Below are 15130 nucleotides of genomic sequence, written 5' to 3' on the forward strand. Positions count from 1 at the left end.
AATGACATTCTTTTGACAGTTTATTCATAGTAAAATGCAAGCAAACAATCAGGGGTTTGAATGGTAGAAATTTTTAAGTGACACTCTTCTTTAAAGCGACTAACCCACACATTGTGATTTATAATTTTTAAAATAATTTATCACCGAAAGGCAAATAGCCGCCACTGTTTCATATATTTACATGAAACATAATGGTTGACCAGTTTATAGTTTCCAGAATTACGGGAACATTCGATTTTTCGCAGTTTTTCTCATGAACTTTTATAAACCGTTACAACGCTTTATTTTGTAAACATTGATAAATATAGAACGAGACGCTATCATCACGTGGGCAGCAAACAGAAGTTCGCATGTAGTTTGATGTTTCAATTTATATACTCGTCTACCGATTAGGGAAGTCAGCATGATTTACTTTGCCTTATTGAGGTAAGAACCACTATTGTACTAAATAACACTACCTAAATAATGGACTCTTTCATTATTAAAAGTACACAGATGTAGCTCACCTCAAAACCGAACTATAGGTAGCGCACAGTATTATGGCGTTTAGAAGTGAAAACAAAACAATAACATAAAATCAAGTCAGTACACTAAGTTTACGATTAAGTCAGTGATTCTTCGTTGGCCGAGCGGTTACGGTATTCGTATTATACCTTTTCGTCGGGAGTTCGATCCCCATTGTTTTCAGTTTGCATTACATACTTTGTGTAAGTTTGTTTTTCTCTATGAAACTGGTAGTATCTATAAATCAGTCAATCCTGAAATTATGGCCGGGCAATGCTTTTATTAAAGTGAAGTCTAAGATTGTTATTAAAGATAATAGGTTAGGGTAGATTAAGATTTCTCGGAAGCACAGAGCACCACAATTACAGCCCCAGAGCCACGCATTTGCAAAGTAGGCCCACAACAAAAAGAAGCTGTAAGGGGAAAAATATTTTAGACGGGTTGCTTCAAACATCCAACAAGTACATTTTAATTTCATGCAAACTATAGAAAAATGGGGAGAGGTAGGGGGTAGAAAGCGGGGGGCGTGAAGGGGAAAGTGGAACAAGGATGGATATTCAAAAGGGAATACTACGTTCCTTAAAACTTATAAAACTAACTCCTACAGGTTTAAAAAGATCACAGGAAAGCTTAAAAAACATTAGATCATATTAAAGGAGGACTGTATTTAGACATGATTACGTGTCAGTTTTGACATATAATTTTAGTGAGCATGTTAGAACTAGATTTTCTAACTCGTTTTGTCTTCATTGAATTGTATTGAAGAAAAATATCAAAGACAAAATTTAACGGGTCTGGGTATCGAACTCAAGACGAAAAAGTAAAATACGAATACCGTAACCGCTCTAGGCCAACAAGAAATCACTGCCTGCATCGTAAACGTACTAAGTGTACTGACTTCATTTTATGTTATTGTTTTGTTTGTTTTTATTTTCAAAACGTCACAATATTGTGCGATACCTATACGTCTGCGCTCTATTGATAATCACGTGATGTTTGCTGACGTTTTATTCTTCTTTATTTTTTGTAAACCGGGAAACCCTTATCAGATGTTTTTATCTTAAATTTATTAGGAAAACAACGAATTTAAACAGAATTTGGTGAAAAATACATTGTTAGAACATCAAATATGCAGCATATAGGTGAATATAGCAAAAGTTTGATTTTTTTTAAAAATTTGAAACCACAATGTGTGGGTTAGTCGCTTTAAAGTTAACATTTTATCAGTGTTTATATTAGTTTCACATAGAAATCCAGAGCAACAGACAATTAATACGCATTTCAGTGTACATTGTATTTCATATGAATTAATTTGTGCTTGGTTATAACTTATTAAATCCTTTAGTAAAACAATATACTTCTTAATCTGCTAGTAACTGATGGTAAAGTAATCTGGTACTCTAGTATCTGCTTTGCGGTACCAATAATTATACAAAATCATTGTTATTATCTCCATATTCATATCTCAGAGAGAGAAAAAATGCAAATACTGAAGATTATGTTTGATATACACAGCTACAATAAAACATTTTATTATGCTGACGTTAGACTTTCACAGTATATGAATTTCTGGGCAAAGGGGAGTCAAACTATTTCGAGTATTTAGAATCTGTCTCACTGCAGATAAGCAGTTTATTTAATATAATTTCTTAGCAACCACCAAGTCACAGTTTTGATGATAATTTAAAGATATTTGTGTGTTAATATACAAATAGTGTGACAGCTTTTGTAAGAAATATAACCTGGACTTATTTATCAATCGCATAGTCCATGGGCCAGACCCAGAAATATTGGCTAGCGGTACCTTCTGAGGGGATTAAAGCTCAATGCTATTTTTGGATAGGTAAACATCTGACAATTCAGAAACTATGTGATAGCATTGCAGTGGTGGTAGCTTTTTGTGCGTTATTAGCCATGTAGTAACACCACCCCAAAATAGTCTTTCATCAAACTTCCGTTATACATAAGTAGACTTTCTATTTCAAACTAATGGTACTCTCTTATTTTGGAATATATTTACTTGGAAATTGATAGACAAACAGCTCAGTTTATGTATTTTATGTATTTAAAAGAACTGTTATTAAAATATTGCCACTTTAGCGTTTAGTGATTGCAATTACAGACAAACATAGACCAGTGCTTAAACATAATTAAAGAACACAAATATTGTTTCATAATATGCAGTTAGAAAGTTATTTTGCTCATTCAAGAACTAATATGACATGTTTAAATACATAGAGTTTAAGGTAGTACAATTCTACATATCACAAAGCCAAGTTGTCTGCCATTGGCTGTTTGGGCGCATGTAATTTAGATATCATATGCCATGTTAATTAATTGAATGTAAACGTGTAATTTACGTTACAATATGTTACTCTAATCGGTAATATGCTGCCGTTATTATTTTCAGTCATTATCTTTCTATATCATGTCAAGGTTATTCTTTGTTTTCAATAAACCACATTTTCTATGTATTCAACATACTAGAACATTCTTAGTTATGACTCTTCATCACTGTCTGAATCTTATAAGATATCATCAATATTGGTACGCGAATAATCTTCATCAGTTTTACTGGTTTCGTTTTTGTCAACAAGTTCATCAGGAACGATCTTTTTGTCTAACTTTGTTCGTCATCAAAGTCCCAGCAATTTTTAACAACACCAGGAAGATAAAGGCTATTCTCATGGGCATGTAATCAAATACACACATTTAAGAAAAGATCAAGGTTGTTTGATTTTGATATGAATAAGAGTAAAACTACAAAATTATTAATTTAATGTAGAAAAACATGAAGAGAATTGATCAAATTTGAGTATATTATGATAAAGTTTACCTATTATTTTTACAACAGCTACGCAGATATGTATATTAAAAATTTTGTAGATTAATATAAATAAATGAATAAGTAACTGATAGTTGACTGGACAGATATGGTGGCATCAGGGTCATGTCTATGCCGTCAGAACTATTAAGGACGCCGTCTTGGTTGCCATTCTTGTTGACAAACATTTCGTATCTAACCTTGTTGATGTTCCGATATTTTGGGCGACCATTATACTGCAAATATAAATAACTCTCTGTCTCCAAAACGTCGTCGGAGCACACATGTTGACGTCCCAACATTTAGCTGCCAGAAAACAGAAGTGTTAGTGCAGTTCTACGTCGTTTTCTTTGGACAGACTAGGTTCGTTTGGAAAAATATGTATCTGCAATAAAATCTACTATCAAAGCATCACCATCAATGATGTAAGATACGCCTTCAGTAGAATGGTATGGTGGCATATTTCTGCATTCACTTAAGCAGATAGTTTTCGCAAACAGTTTACGTGAAAATTTATAAACTTTCAAAAATCTTTCTTAAGTGGAAAAAATTCACGATAGTGCGAACTATTGCATACGATAACAGATACCGAATTAACAGAAATAATAAAGGGAGTTAAAAAATACGTTAATTTTGTAACCCATATGAATGTTATAATAAAATATCTATACGTTTTAGACACTCTTATGGTTGGGGGTTGAGGTTGATATAACACGCTCCATTCCGTAGAGGGGACTATTATGTTATCTTTATGCAGTTCAGTTCACTATTTTGACACATTGTCTCGTTAACAAGATAATATTATCTCGAAAACTTTCTCCTACTTTCACGAAAGTTTATTCAATTTTTCGCGAAAAGTATTGTTTTTTTTTCATGAACACTTTATGCTTCTCGTATGCAGAAATATGCCACCATAAAATGGCTTGTTGCAGCTCGATACTTCCTTCAACGTAGTATAATAGTTGGGTTTTTCCGTCTCTGTTGGCATTCCGTAGGATGTTGCAAATGACACAAGAAATTCTATGACTACATCATGCGTCTTCAACAACTAATATCACAAATAGTCCAAAACACATTTCTTTCAGCCCTTATCTGAGCCATTCTATTCTGCGAGCTGGTCACTTTCTTTGATTTTTTAAAGTAAAGGCCGCTATTGCCAATTTCTGCTTTGAATGTATACATGCATTTTTCTACATCTGTCATCACTTTTTTACATCCGCATAATCGGCTTTGATCTGCGCAGGTTCCACTTCTTTGTGTGCGGATTTGTCTTCTGAAATCATGTCTGTTTTCGGTTGTGTAGCTTCAACATATTTAGCTCACATGTGCTGTGTCAAACAACACCTGTAGTATGAAGAATATTGTCTACTGAAGCTTATGATGCTTCCCTTTTTCTTGGCATGAAGGTTGATAGTCTGTTCTATAGTAATTTACACATTCTGTGATGCTGTTGCGGCTGATCTAGACACACTGAAGCCACAAACCCTCAAAAGCTTTTCTGCACAAGGATGGGTTACTTCAAGATTCATCATTAGGAGCAGATAGGGGGGCGGTAGTCTAGTGGATAAGGTGTCGGCTCAATCCAGGAATCGTAGGTTCGACAGCCCCACTGGGATCACAACCATGTCTTTTCTAATGACACCAGAACTGGTTTTCCAGGAAGCGGACTAGAGAGTGATACCAATAGGCTTGAAGCTTTCATCACAATCGAGCTAAAACAAATTAGTATAAACTAACGGATAAGCAGGTAGATACATTGCATCGTTCATATGATTGGACGCAAATAATAGTGGGCACAACTTGTGCCAGACTCCTATTTGCACATCTAGGTCGTTGACATTTGTGGCCTGTATTAATGCCAGTATATCATGAATAATATCAATAAAGTATATACAGAAGTGTGCCCGTTTCTGTGATGTCTCTCTCTGACACTTTTGAAGTGTTTGTACTTTTAAAAGTACTCTTTGAACGCTGTTTGACTTTTAACAGATTTTTAAGGCTTGAATTGTCAGCAAGTTCCTTTACTTGTTTATATAAACATCGGTTGAAGGTCAAATAATTAAGGTTGAATATATGTGTCATCTGTTAATAAGTAAGTGTCAGGAGATTTCTAACAAATAAACTAAGAACGATTCTGTCCCTATGAAGCCATGGTGTTCCAATGAGTATCTATTTGCTTTCTACTTGTTTAAGGCCTATTTCTAAAATGTATTTCAGTATATATACATGTATAATTATGTTCTTGAACATTTATAATTGATTTGTACTGATTTTGGTAACACATATTATTGTCACGTAAAATTCGCACAACTATTGAAATGAGATGGTGATTCACTGCATTCTAGTAATCATATAGTTCAACAACACACATTATGTATAGTTATTATAAAATGTTGTAATTTTTTCCCGATCTGTGCAGGGCATTTTCTTCACTTCAGAAATTTCAGTTTTGTACATTTTGGTAACATAAAACTTATACGATGATTACATCATGGAAAAGTTCCTACCACTGCAGAAAAATAGTTATAAGAAACATTATTCAGTCTGTACTTTCAATTATATTCAAGAATCATAAACATCTTGGTCATTGGGTTATTAGTACAAGTAAAATATCTATAATGTTGGTAATAAAATCAGTATTATGTAAATTACACTAATTAAGATGTTAACGGGTACGTGAAAGATATTGTTTTAAAGCACATTCAATTCATTGTTATACATGTATAAGGTTGTTAATAAACTACAGACTGCACTTTTTCTTAATCATTGTGTAGCACTATTTCATCGTCTTAAATGTTTTCAGGAAATATATTAAATGTCACGTAAGTTACAAAAGCCCTAACGTTTAAACGGCATTCATGTAGGAATAAAAAACATTCGGTATGTACTTTCCGAAAGTCATAATGTTGAATATTCCCTGATTCCTTAGGGAAGACAGGGGGAAATGGTACCTCAAGGTTTAACACCTATCGGAATAAAATCTAATTATGAGCTATAGTTATGCTTATTAGTTGTACATGCTATTAAGATGTTCTTCATAATCATTATTTTAATTAACATTTATTCAAAGAAGCAAACCCAAAAATGTCGAAAATTAAGGAAATATTTTGTTTGTTTTTAAATACTTGTTACAAATACATCAATTATTAAAACTGAAAAGCATATGTTCCATAATTCGTATGTCTACATTGGATAAATGTTAGCTCACATGAACTTGTATCTAAGTGTAGGCATATATCAAGATGCATGCATTATACCCCCTCAAGCCTCTATGTTTTAGCAATCATTGAGTTATTCTGATGATACACATACGCCTAGGCAGTGAACTGTCTTAAACAGTCATATTATGTATTGTTAGTTAATTAAGTGTGTCATTTTCTTTACACTCTGTTGAAGCCCTGGACTGGCATACAATCAATTAGCGCTGCATTTGTCTAACTGTGATATAAAGTTGTGGAAATATCATTTCACTTGAATGGACAATGAAAAAAAAACAAAAAACACAACGTTTACATGCGTAAACAGGCTTAATAGTTACATAGACTTTGCAGACGCTCAAACCTGAACGGTAGTGATTGCGCTCAATGATCGATATATTATTTTCATAAAATGTAATCAATCCTTGGGGTGGCGCGTACAGATTTCAGTACTCACACTACGGAAAGAGACAAGTCAGAATACAAGGGAAATGCAAATCAGAAGTCAGATTGAAAAGAATTATATGATGCTAAGTAAATGTTATATTGGACTGCACGTTATATCTCTTTTCCAAAATATTGGGGGGGGGGGGGGGGGGGGCAAACTATAGTTGGGCCCCCCCCCTCTCCTAGCTTTGCGGGGGCCTGGCCCCCGCTGGCCCCCCCTGCTCCTACGCCTATGAGATGATATCACACCAAAAGCTACCATCGATACATTGCTATCACATATTATCTTACTCCAGGGATGTGTGCCTTTCCAAAAATCGCTATAAGAATTAATCCCCCAAGATGGTACCAATCAACCCTATGGCTCATGTACTAGCATCTGGAAACATAAATATAAAAAATCAGTTTGTTGACAGACTGTATTGTTTTTCCAATGTCCTTTAATTGAAAATAGTTAGCAACCAGAGGTGTGGTAATTGTGTAAAAATGTATATATTGCCAACGTTTAGAAAAATGTAAATTATATAACGTACAGTCGAAACTCAGTATCTCTAATTTCCTTTTCTAAAATTTACGGCTGTCTCAACGGAATGTTCGAATTGTGTCAAAATTCTGTCTCAACGTATATTAAGTTTTACTCTGTTTAACTCAAATTAGACATACAGTGACTCTTGTTGATTTAAGTGCATCAGTCAGTTTCCGCCTTACATATATATTGATCTGTTAAAGAAAAACATAAAGGAGTGTTCATGCATCTCAAACGTATTAAGATAAATAAAAACTTTGAAACAAGCGTCAAAAATCATTTAGTACCTAAAGAATGTATATAAAATGTAATGTTTACATGTATATGTCTGTATACAAGGATACACTTGTACCAAATGTACAAAATTGGTAATTTCAAAGTAGAATTCTTGGAATTTGAGGTACCGAGTTGCATTTTTCTCTAAATCAGAGAAGTTATCACTTCATTTGAGTAATTACATATTTACAAGTCTTAATATACCAACGAAATGAAAAAGCTACATGTATTTTCAACTGATTAAAAAAATAAAAGAACTGTTTTAACACATGAACAAGGTAGTGCTGTCCAAATCAGTTTTAGATAAACATATCAGCAGATTTCAAATACTGATGTTGTTTCCTTTCAATAACTACCATAATATATAACTTCATTTCATGTTTTTAACAGTGAACATTACTGAAAGTTCAGAGAAGTTTCACTGTAATAAAAAAAAATATATTATCAAAAGAATTCACTGGTGAGGAACGATAAAATAGGTCAAATTTGTTAAAAATCAGTGAAAAGACACGAAATCAAAAGAAACATGTTTTTCAGGATCAAAATATCTTGTACTCCTGAACATCAGATGTTACATGTTTAGCCGTGACTATGCCAAACATAAGATATTGCATTTGTGGTGCACTTGGTGAAAGATATTTCCATCTTACACTGAAACAAACAACTATCTTCAATATTAGTACCCCCCGACAACAAAGTTGTAAGGGGGGTATACTGGTTTCAGGTTGTCTGTCCGTCCGTCCGTCTGTCTGTCTGTCTGTCTGTCTGTCTGTCCGTCTGTCTGTCTGTCACAATTTTATGCGCACCATCTCTCCTCATTCTCTTGACACAATTTAATGAAACTTCACACAAGTGATCAGTAACAACAGTAGTTGTGCATGGGGCATGTTAGGTTCTTTCAGAAAAAAGAATTGCAGAGTTATGGGACTTTGTTTTTTGTTACTATACTATATACATAGACACAATCTTGTGCACACCATCTCTCCTCATCCACTTGACACAATTTAATGAAACTTCACACAAGTGATCAGTAACAACAGTAGTTGAGCATGGGGCATGTTAGGTTCTTTCAGAAAAAAAATTGCAGAGTTACGGGACTTTGTTTTTTTGTTACTAAACTATATACATACACACAATCTTGTGCGCACCATATCTCCTCATCCCTTTGACACAAATTTATGAAACTTCACACAAGTGATCAGTAACAACAGTTGTTGTGCATGGGGCATGTTAGGTTCTTTCAACGACAAAAATTGCATAGTTATGGGACTTTGTTTCTTGTTAACATACTATGTACATACAGTCTACATATGCAGTCTTGTGCGCGCCTAATCTTCCGAACCCTTGCATACAATTTAATGAAACTTCACACAAGTGATCAGTACCAACCCTAGTTGTGCATGGTGCATGTTACGTTCTTTAAGATAAATATTCTGCATAGTTATGGGACTTTGTTTTTTGTTACTATACTGTATACATACAGTCTATATACCTACAGTCCACATAATTATGCAATCTTGTGTACATCAAATTGCAATGTACCGTGTCAGTGCATGCGGGGGGTACATTCATCACCTTTAGTGATAGCTCTAGTTTTACTAGTATAATAATTATGTTATTTTTCAGCTGGTTTCATGAAAAGTTTATCAATGATTATAATATGACTCTGTAAAATAAGTCTAACTGGACAATAAATTGATAAAGAAAGACTTAATTCCTGTGCAAAAGAAGTCCAACTTAAGATGGACTTGTTTTGCAATAACAAAATAAGCCAGTTCAAAATAGACCTTTTTGATAATTAGTAATTAATCAATAATTATTCAACATCTGAATTTCATGACTTTAACAGAATATGTATTTTATCTTGCTGTAACAAAATATGCAAAAAAGTGATTTTGTGAAAAAATGTGAGTTGGGCCTGTTTTGCGCTGAGCCCTCGATAAGATGATTTCTTAATTTTTCCTCATATTTTCCCACCAATTTCAGAATGTTATGAAACAATCAACAACTGTAGAGTTTTGTATATGCAAATGTTAATCAAAGTGTTGTGTAATAACATATTTCATATACAGTACAATATTGTTTAAACATCATTGACAGATATCAGATCATTATGTTATACTGCATTAGAGAAAATTTGGTGCCTTCCAGTTGCATGGCAATACTTCATTTACTTGTTTTGCACCGGATCAAAGGCAGTATTTCATAACAGATGCACATAAATTCAAATACATGGACGATGCTAGAAAATTTTGAACAATTGCCTGCGTTGTTTTTGAAAATCTCCAAAATTGTTCATTTTCAGTTTTGGTTTGTTTGTTGTTGTTTAATAAGGGTTAAAAATTAGAGAATGTGGCAGTATTAAAATAATATTATAAAACGTAAACAAAAGAAGAGAAAAATTTTGCATGAAGAGACTGTTTGCTTGATCTAGTGAGTGCATGCTTCTCAGGCGTGCGTACTAATCACTCTACAGTCCACCTGTATTTTTACACTTTTTCACCGATTTAATGACCTTCATTTATTCACGCATAGTTCGAAGGAAAATGAATTCAAAATAAGTAACAGGGGGACACATGTATTTTTGTCAACGCCGCCCCCTTTCCACCCCCCGCACTTTTCCGACCAAAAATAACACACACCCCCGTCCCCCCCTCCCACACACACACACTTTTACGACAAAAAATACACCTCAAATCAGCAATTTCTGCTTTAATAATGTATTCATTTCCTGTCGTATGTTAACATTATACTGTGACCATCCAAAATAGTTTTCTTCTACCAGAATGTACTTCAACATGTACATCTGCGCTATTATGCCATCGTATGCCTTAACATGATTCCTTGTACTACAGTTATTACAACAGATCCTCTTACTACATCAGTCAGTAGCCTATTCTCTGGCCTGTATGACTATGTTAATATAATAATCTTATAGATATTTTTACCCAGGATCGTAAACCGTGATAATTCTTGCCTCTGATAGGTATTTTCTTTGACAAATGTGGCATATTTTTGATCAAGAGTTATCATAAATCACGGAATGGATAAGTATTGGTGTAATTACATCCTCTTACCAAACATGTACAATGTCTAATTTTCAGTTTCACCAAATGTTTTGAAATTTAAGTTTAACATCTGGAACTATGTTCACCCAACAGCAGGTGTATAAACCTTCCTGTGTAAAACTGGGAGTCACATGAAAATATGAAATATGTTTCAGAGAAAGAGAAGGAACTTCAGTTGATGCGTGATTTTAGGTCGTCAACACTGCTAAAATGTGCACAGACAGAAAAAGGTATTCTACTTACTACAAATCAAATTTTCTTTTCAGATTTTATATCGACAAAGATATTATTTCTTCAGACATACAGTCGAAACTCGGTATCTCAAACTCGCTTACCTCGAAATTCCGCTTAAGTCGAAGAAATTTTTAAGTCCCGTCAAATTTCCTTCTTTATATATGTAATTCAACTTCGGTTACGTCAAAATTTGACATACCGAGACTCCGGATGTGTCGAAAGGAATTTTCAGTCCCGTCAATACAATTCAAATGCATTGTAAACTCGGTAAGTCGAAGTGAGAAAAATAAGCGATAAAATTGTGAATGTGGTCTCTTTTTAACACACGTCCATGTTTATTGCCTAACCAGAAAGCCGTGATGCCGACATATCACAGGTGCGGCAATTATCAAAGTGAGATGACGTCATACTTGTTTGCACGTGCCATAATGGTAATTGTTTGATGTAAACTTTAGATTTCTTTAATCAGCAGTCATTGTTTTTTTGAGACGTTATGACAATTGCTTTTAATTTAAACTAATGAATTGATTAGTTTGAACACTTGGAATATTTAATAAGGACTAATTAGAGGTAATCGCGATGAGACTGTATAAAATCAACTTCTTGGGGGAAAGCATCAGTCGTTCAAAATGTCAAATCGAAATGCTGTCAACCCTCTGGGAGAGAAACGTAATACAAAAAAGAAACTTGACTCATTTGAGGTTGGTATCATTTTTATTCTTTGAAAACTGAAAGCTTTGATAAACACAAACTGTGCGGAATCGTGACGCGTAAAGTGCCGACAGCGTATACACGGAATCAAGGAATATCAAATCTTTTCGTAATGTGTACTCATTTCTGCCCATAAACGTCCCGCCTCATAACTCGAATTTCGGTTATCTCGAAATAAAAAGCACGGTCCCTTGAAATTCGAGATACCGAGTTTCGACTGTATATTATAGCGTTAAAATGTAGAAATTTGACATAATTTTGTATATCACATTTTACAATAGTTTAGAGTTCAAAGCACCTAAAAATGTGTTTTTGTGTTTCGTCTCGTTAGGATTTATATTAACAAGTATGTGTATATTCTTTCGTAGTTTCTTGTACGATTTATTCTGTTTCTATCTAGAATACTTTAGATAATTTCAAGTTGCTGAATTATATTCGAATTCGCAGAATGAACTGGTTTTGGCATTGTTTCTTTTCTTTTTGGGGTTTAACGTCACACCGACACAATCATAAGTCAGTAATTGCAGGGAACTGATACATAAAGTCTGTAGGAGTCCTAACTGTTTTCTATAGTGCAGATTAATATGAACATGTTTGTTATGCTTTAATGACATAGTACATACTCAAACGTTCCACTGTTTTGGGATCACGAAAAATGATCTTTTTTTTTTATTTAATACTGTTATAACTATATACTATCGTGATTTATTTACGAATATTTCTCGCACACCTAATGAACAAAATTCATCATGATGAAAACTGCTTTTGTACGAGGGACATTAATAAAATCCATTAACTGATAGCAAAATTTGAAACTAGCCAACAAAAACGTGTTAAATTTACATCATTTTCAAAAATTATATATTGACTACAAAAGTTGTTACTAAGTATTATATGTATGTTGTCGCCATTTCCAAGTGAGAGACGTATTCATAACGTCTACGTTTGCGTAATTAATTCAATTAGTCTTCATAACCTATAGAAATATAATGAACAACTTTTGTCATAACAAACTTTAATATAATTTGAAGAATAAGAATATTCATTTTAAGCAAGATACCAGTCTTGGTTAACGTAAAAATACATTTAAATGAAGCATGTCGATATTCAATTTCTCTATAAATTAAAACAGCTATTATACTTTATCAAATTGTTAAAATCATTGCTACATGATGACTGAGCTGTAAAGGTCAACTGAAACTCTTGTTTTCTACGGTAATTGAGAAGTTTCTGTCGGCGTTTTAGCACTATTTAATGTTTTGCTCAGATTTTCAAATGTTCTTTTGACATCGTTTTATGTCAGACCACGTTTGACTGCCCTTGACAGAATGTTGTTTGTCGAAGACCCAAATGACAGATTGACGTTAAATTTTATGGATATATCACTTAACTGTTATAAGATACATAAATGCAGGCTAGGTGATTTTCCATTGCAGAAATGTGTGTAATTGCATTTGCTATTGATTATTTTTAATTCAATACATCAAACTGTCTACTGGGCTGCCCGCTAGCGCATTACTATGGTATTTGAGTAACGTCTATTTTTGTACTGTGTGATGCAAATGTATTTTTATAATAAACTATGACAGTTGCTAGCACGCATGGTACTGGTAATGACGGTTATACAAAATTGCACGTATCGGGAAAAGTTGTAGTGTCACTCTACGAATTTATTGAACATCCCTCGTATATATCACCATGATTAGCATAACTCTTCTTAGTAAATGTTTGTTTCAACTTTAGTGCCATTCGAACTCAAATTGCATATCCGAGTTGTTGGATCAACTGGATTGACAGTTGCGGAAGGGCGACAACGTATATTCGAAAGCATGAAAGAGTATGTTGCCAGCTACATGAACAGTCAAGAGCAGCCTATCAAATCTATTGATCAATCGGTTTATTGCCTTCTTGGTTACATAACCAACATTAAAGACTGTAAGATTGCTGACGTATTTAACGTAGAGTCGTCAGTCGACATCAAAGTCTATTGTTTTACTTGTAAGGCTATAGAAGAGTTTCTCAAGCTAATCAACGGAAACGAGTTTCAGAAAGAAACAATAGAGCTAAGGAAAAGGTTAGAGACGCTGGAACGGATAAAGGCATGCGACGTATTAGCAAGCTGTTCATCAGCAAGTTTGGAAAGCACCAGGACACGTTTACGTAAGTAGAAATTCTTGCTCTCGGTATAGTCCTATATGATAATAACTTGATTGATTTCATAAAATTTACTCCATTTCATGCTTATGAACAGAATAAATAAAACCGAGCCTGCTATTATTTTGCTTGGTCGTTATCTATGCTACCGAAGGTTTCTTAAATATTCTGTTAATTAACTATCACAATAACAGTCTCTAAGTGCCGTACGTCGACTGTAAAAAGTATCCTCGTACTTAGTCTCCCCATACTTTGACTCTAGTCCTTCGGGGGTGTAGCAGGATATGAGGGGTGTAGCAGATTTCATTTCCTCTCGTAAACAGTAAACAGCTTGAAATCATCAAAACTCATTTTACAGCCTAAAAAATATTCATCTTTCATATTCTACTTAATTGTTTTGTCAGCTGATGATAAAACGCCGAAATTTAAAAAAAGGTAAATACTCGATTATAATTCTTTTAAAACAATTAACTAACATGATATACAAAAGTTACACTCGCAAATTCCTGTGTATCAGGCGCATGCGTCCTTAATTTAAGGTCTACCGTATAGAGGATATTACACGAGTGTTTTTTCATATTAAATTTATGAAAAGTGTTGAATGAAACAATAAAATGCGAGGCTTTGCCGAACACTTTACCATTTTTATTTAAAGAGTTTAATAAATTCAATGTGGAAAGTCACAAATGTAATATTCTTTTTATCACATGTTAGCCCTTCTTGCCGAAACATCAAAGATCCTACTTTCTTTATCTTTTATTAACTAGTCAATTTGACAAATGTCTCCTATACTTTAAATGACGTTGAAGCTTACAATTTTATGTAATGACTTATTTCATTACCACGACGTCAAACATGTAATAATTATCTATAATATCATGCACAAAGTACAAATATAACAGCTTCATTACATTTGAGAGGATTTAATTGTTCATCCATTGCTCGGTCTAAATTTACCTTAGATATTCATAAGCGAGATCCAAAACTATGTTCCATTCTTTTATTTTTATTATACAAATACGGATATCCTATTATGTAAGCACCATTTACGTACCTGGTGGCATGCAATATAAATTTACTTATTTTTGGTTTTTGTTAAGGACCTTGATACTATTCGACTTCATAGCGGACGTATTTACGCAAACTGTCCAAGTCAGGAAAAATGGAGTTTAAAACCTGCCTTTTAACA

The 15130-nt window shown here is 33.8% G+C and overlaps 2 protein-coding genes across 11 annotated transcripts in view; both read left to right on the top strand.

Moving 5' to 3' along the window:
- LOC123524958 (uridine-cytidine kinase-like 1) overlaps window positions 1-15130 on the top strand; it is a 352168-nt gene that overhangs the window by 273129 nt on the left and 63909 nt on the right. The gene's annotated exons all lie outside the window — the stretch shown is intronic.
- LOC123524897 (uncharacterized) overlaps window positions 1-15130 on the top strand; it is a 97018-nt gene that overhangs the window by 61430 nt on the left and 20458 nt on the right. For all 8 annotated transcript variants that reach the window (XR_006681360.2, XR_008370182.1, XM_045303493.2 and 5 more), the window contains 2 exons: window positions 10998-11072; window positions 13531-13947. Coding sequence is in view for 6 of the 8 variants with exons in the window: in XM_045303493.2 (XP_045159428.1) it covers window positions 10998-11072; window positions 13531-13947 (492 nt within the window). In the remaining 2 variants the exon portion in view is untranslated. The remainder of the gene's footprint in view (window positions 1-10997; window positions 11073-13530; window positions 13948-15130) is intronic.

This window comes from Mercenaria mercenaria, chromosome 3 (genome assembly GCF_021730395.1).
Source record: "Mercenaria mercenaria strain notata chromosome 3, MADL_Memer_1, whole genome shotgun sequence".
In the NCBI taxonomy this organism is placed as follows: domain Eukaryota; kingdom Metazoa; phylum Mollusca; class Bivalvia; order Venerida; family Veneridae; genus Mercenaria; species Mercenaria mercenaria.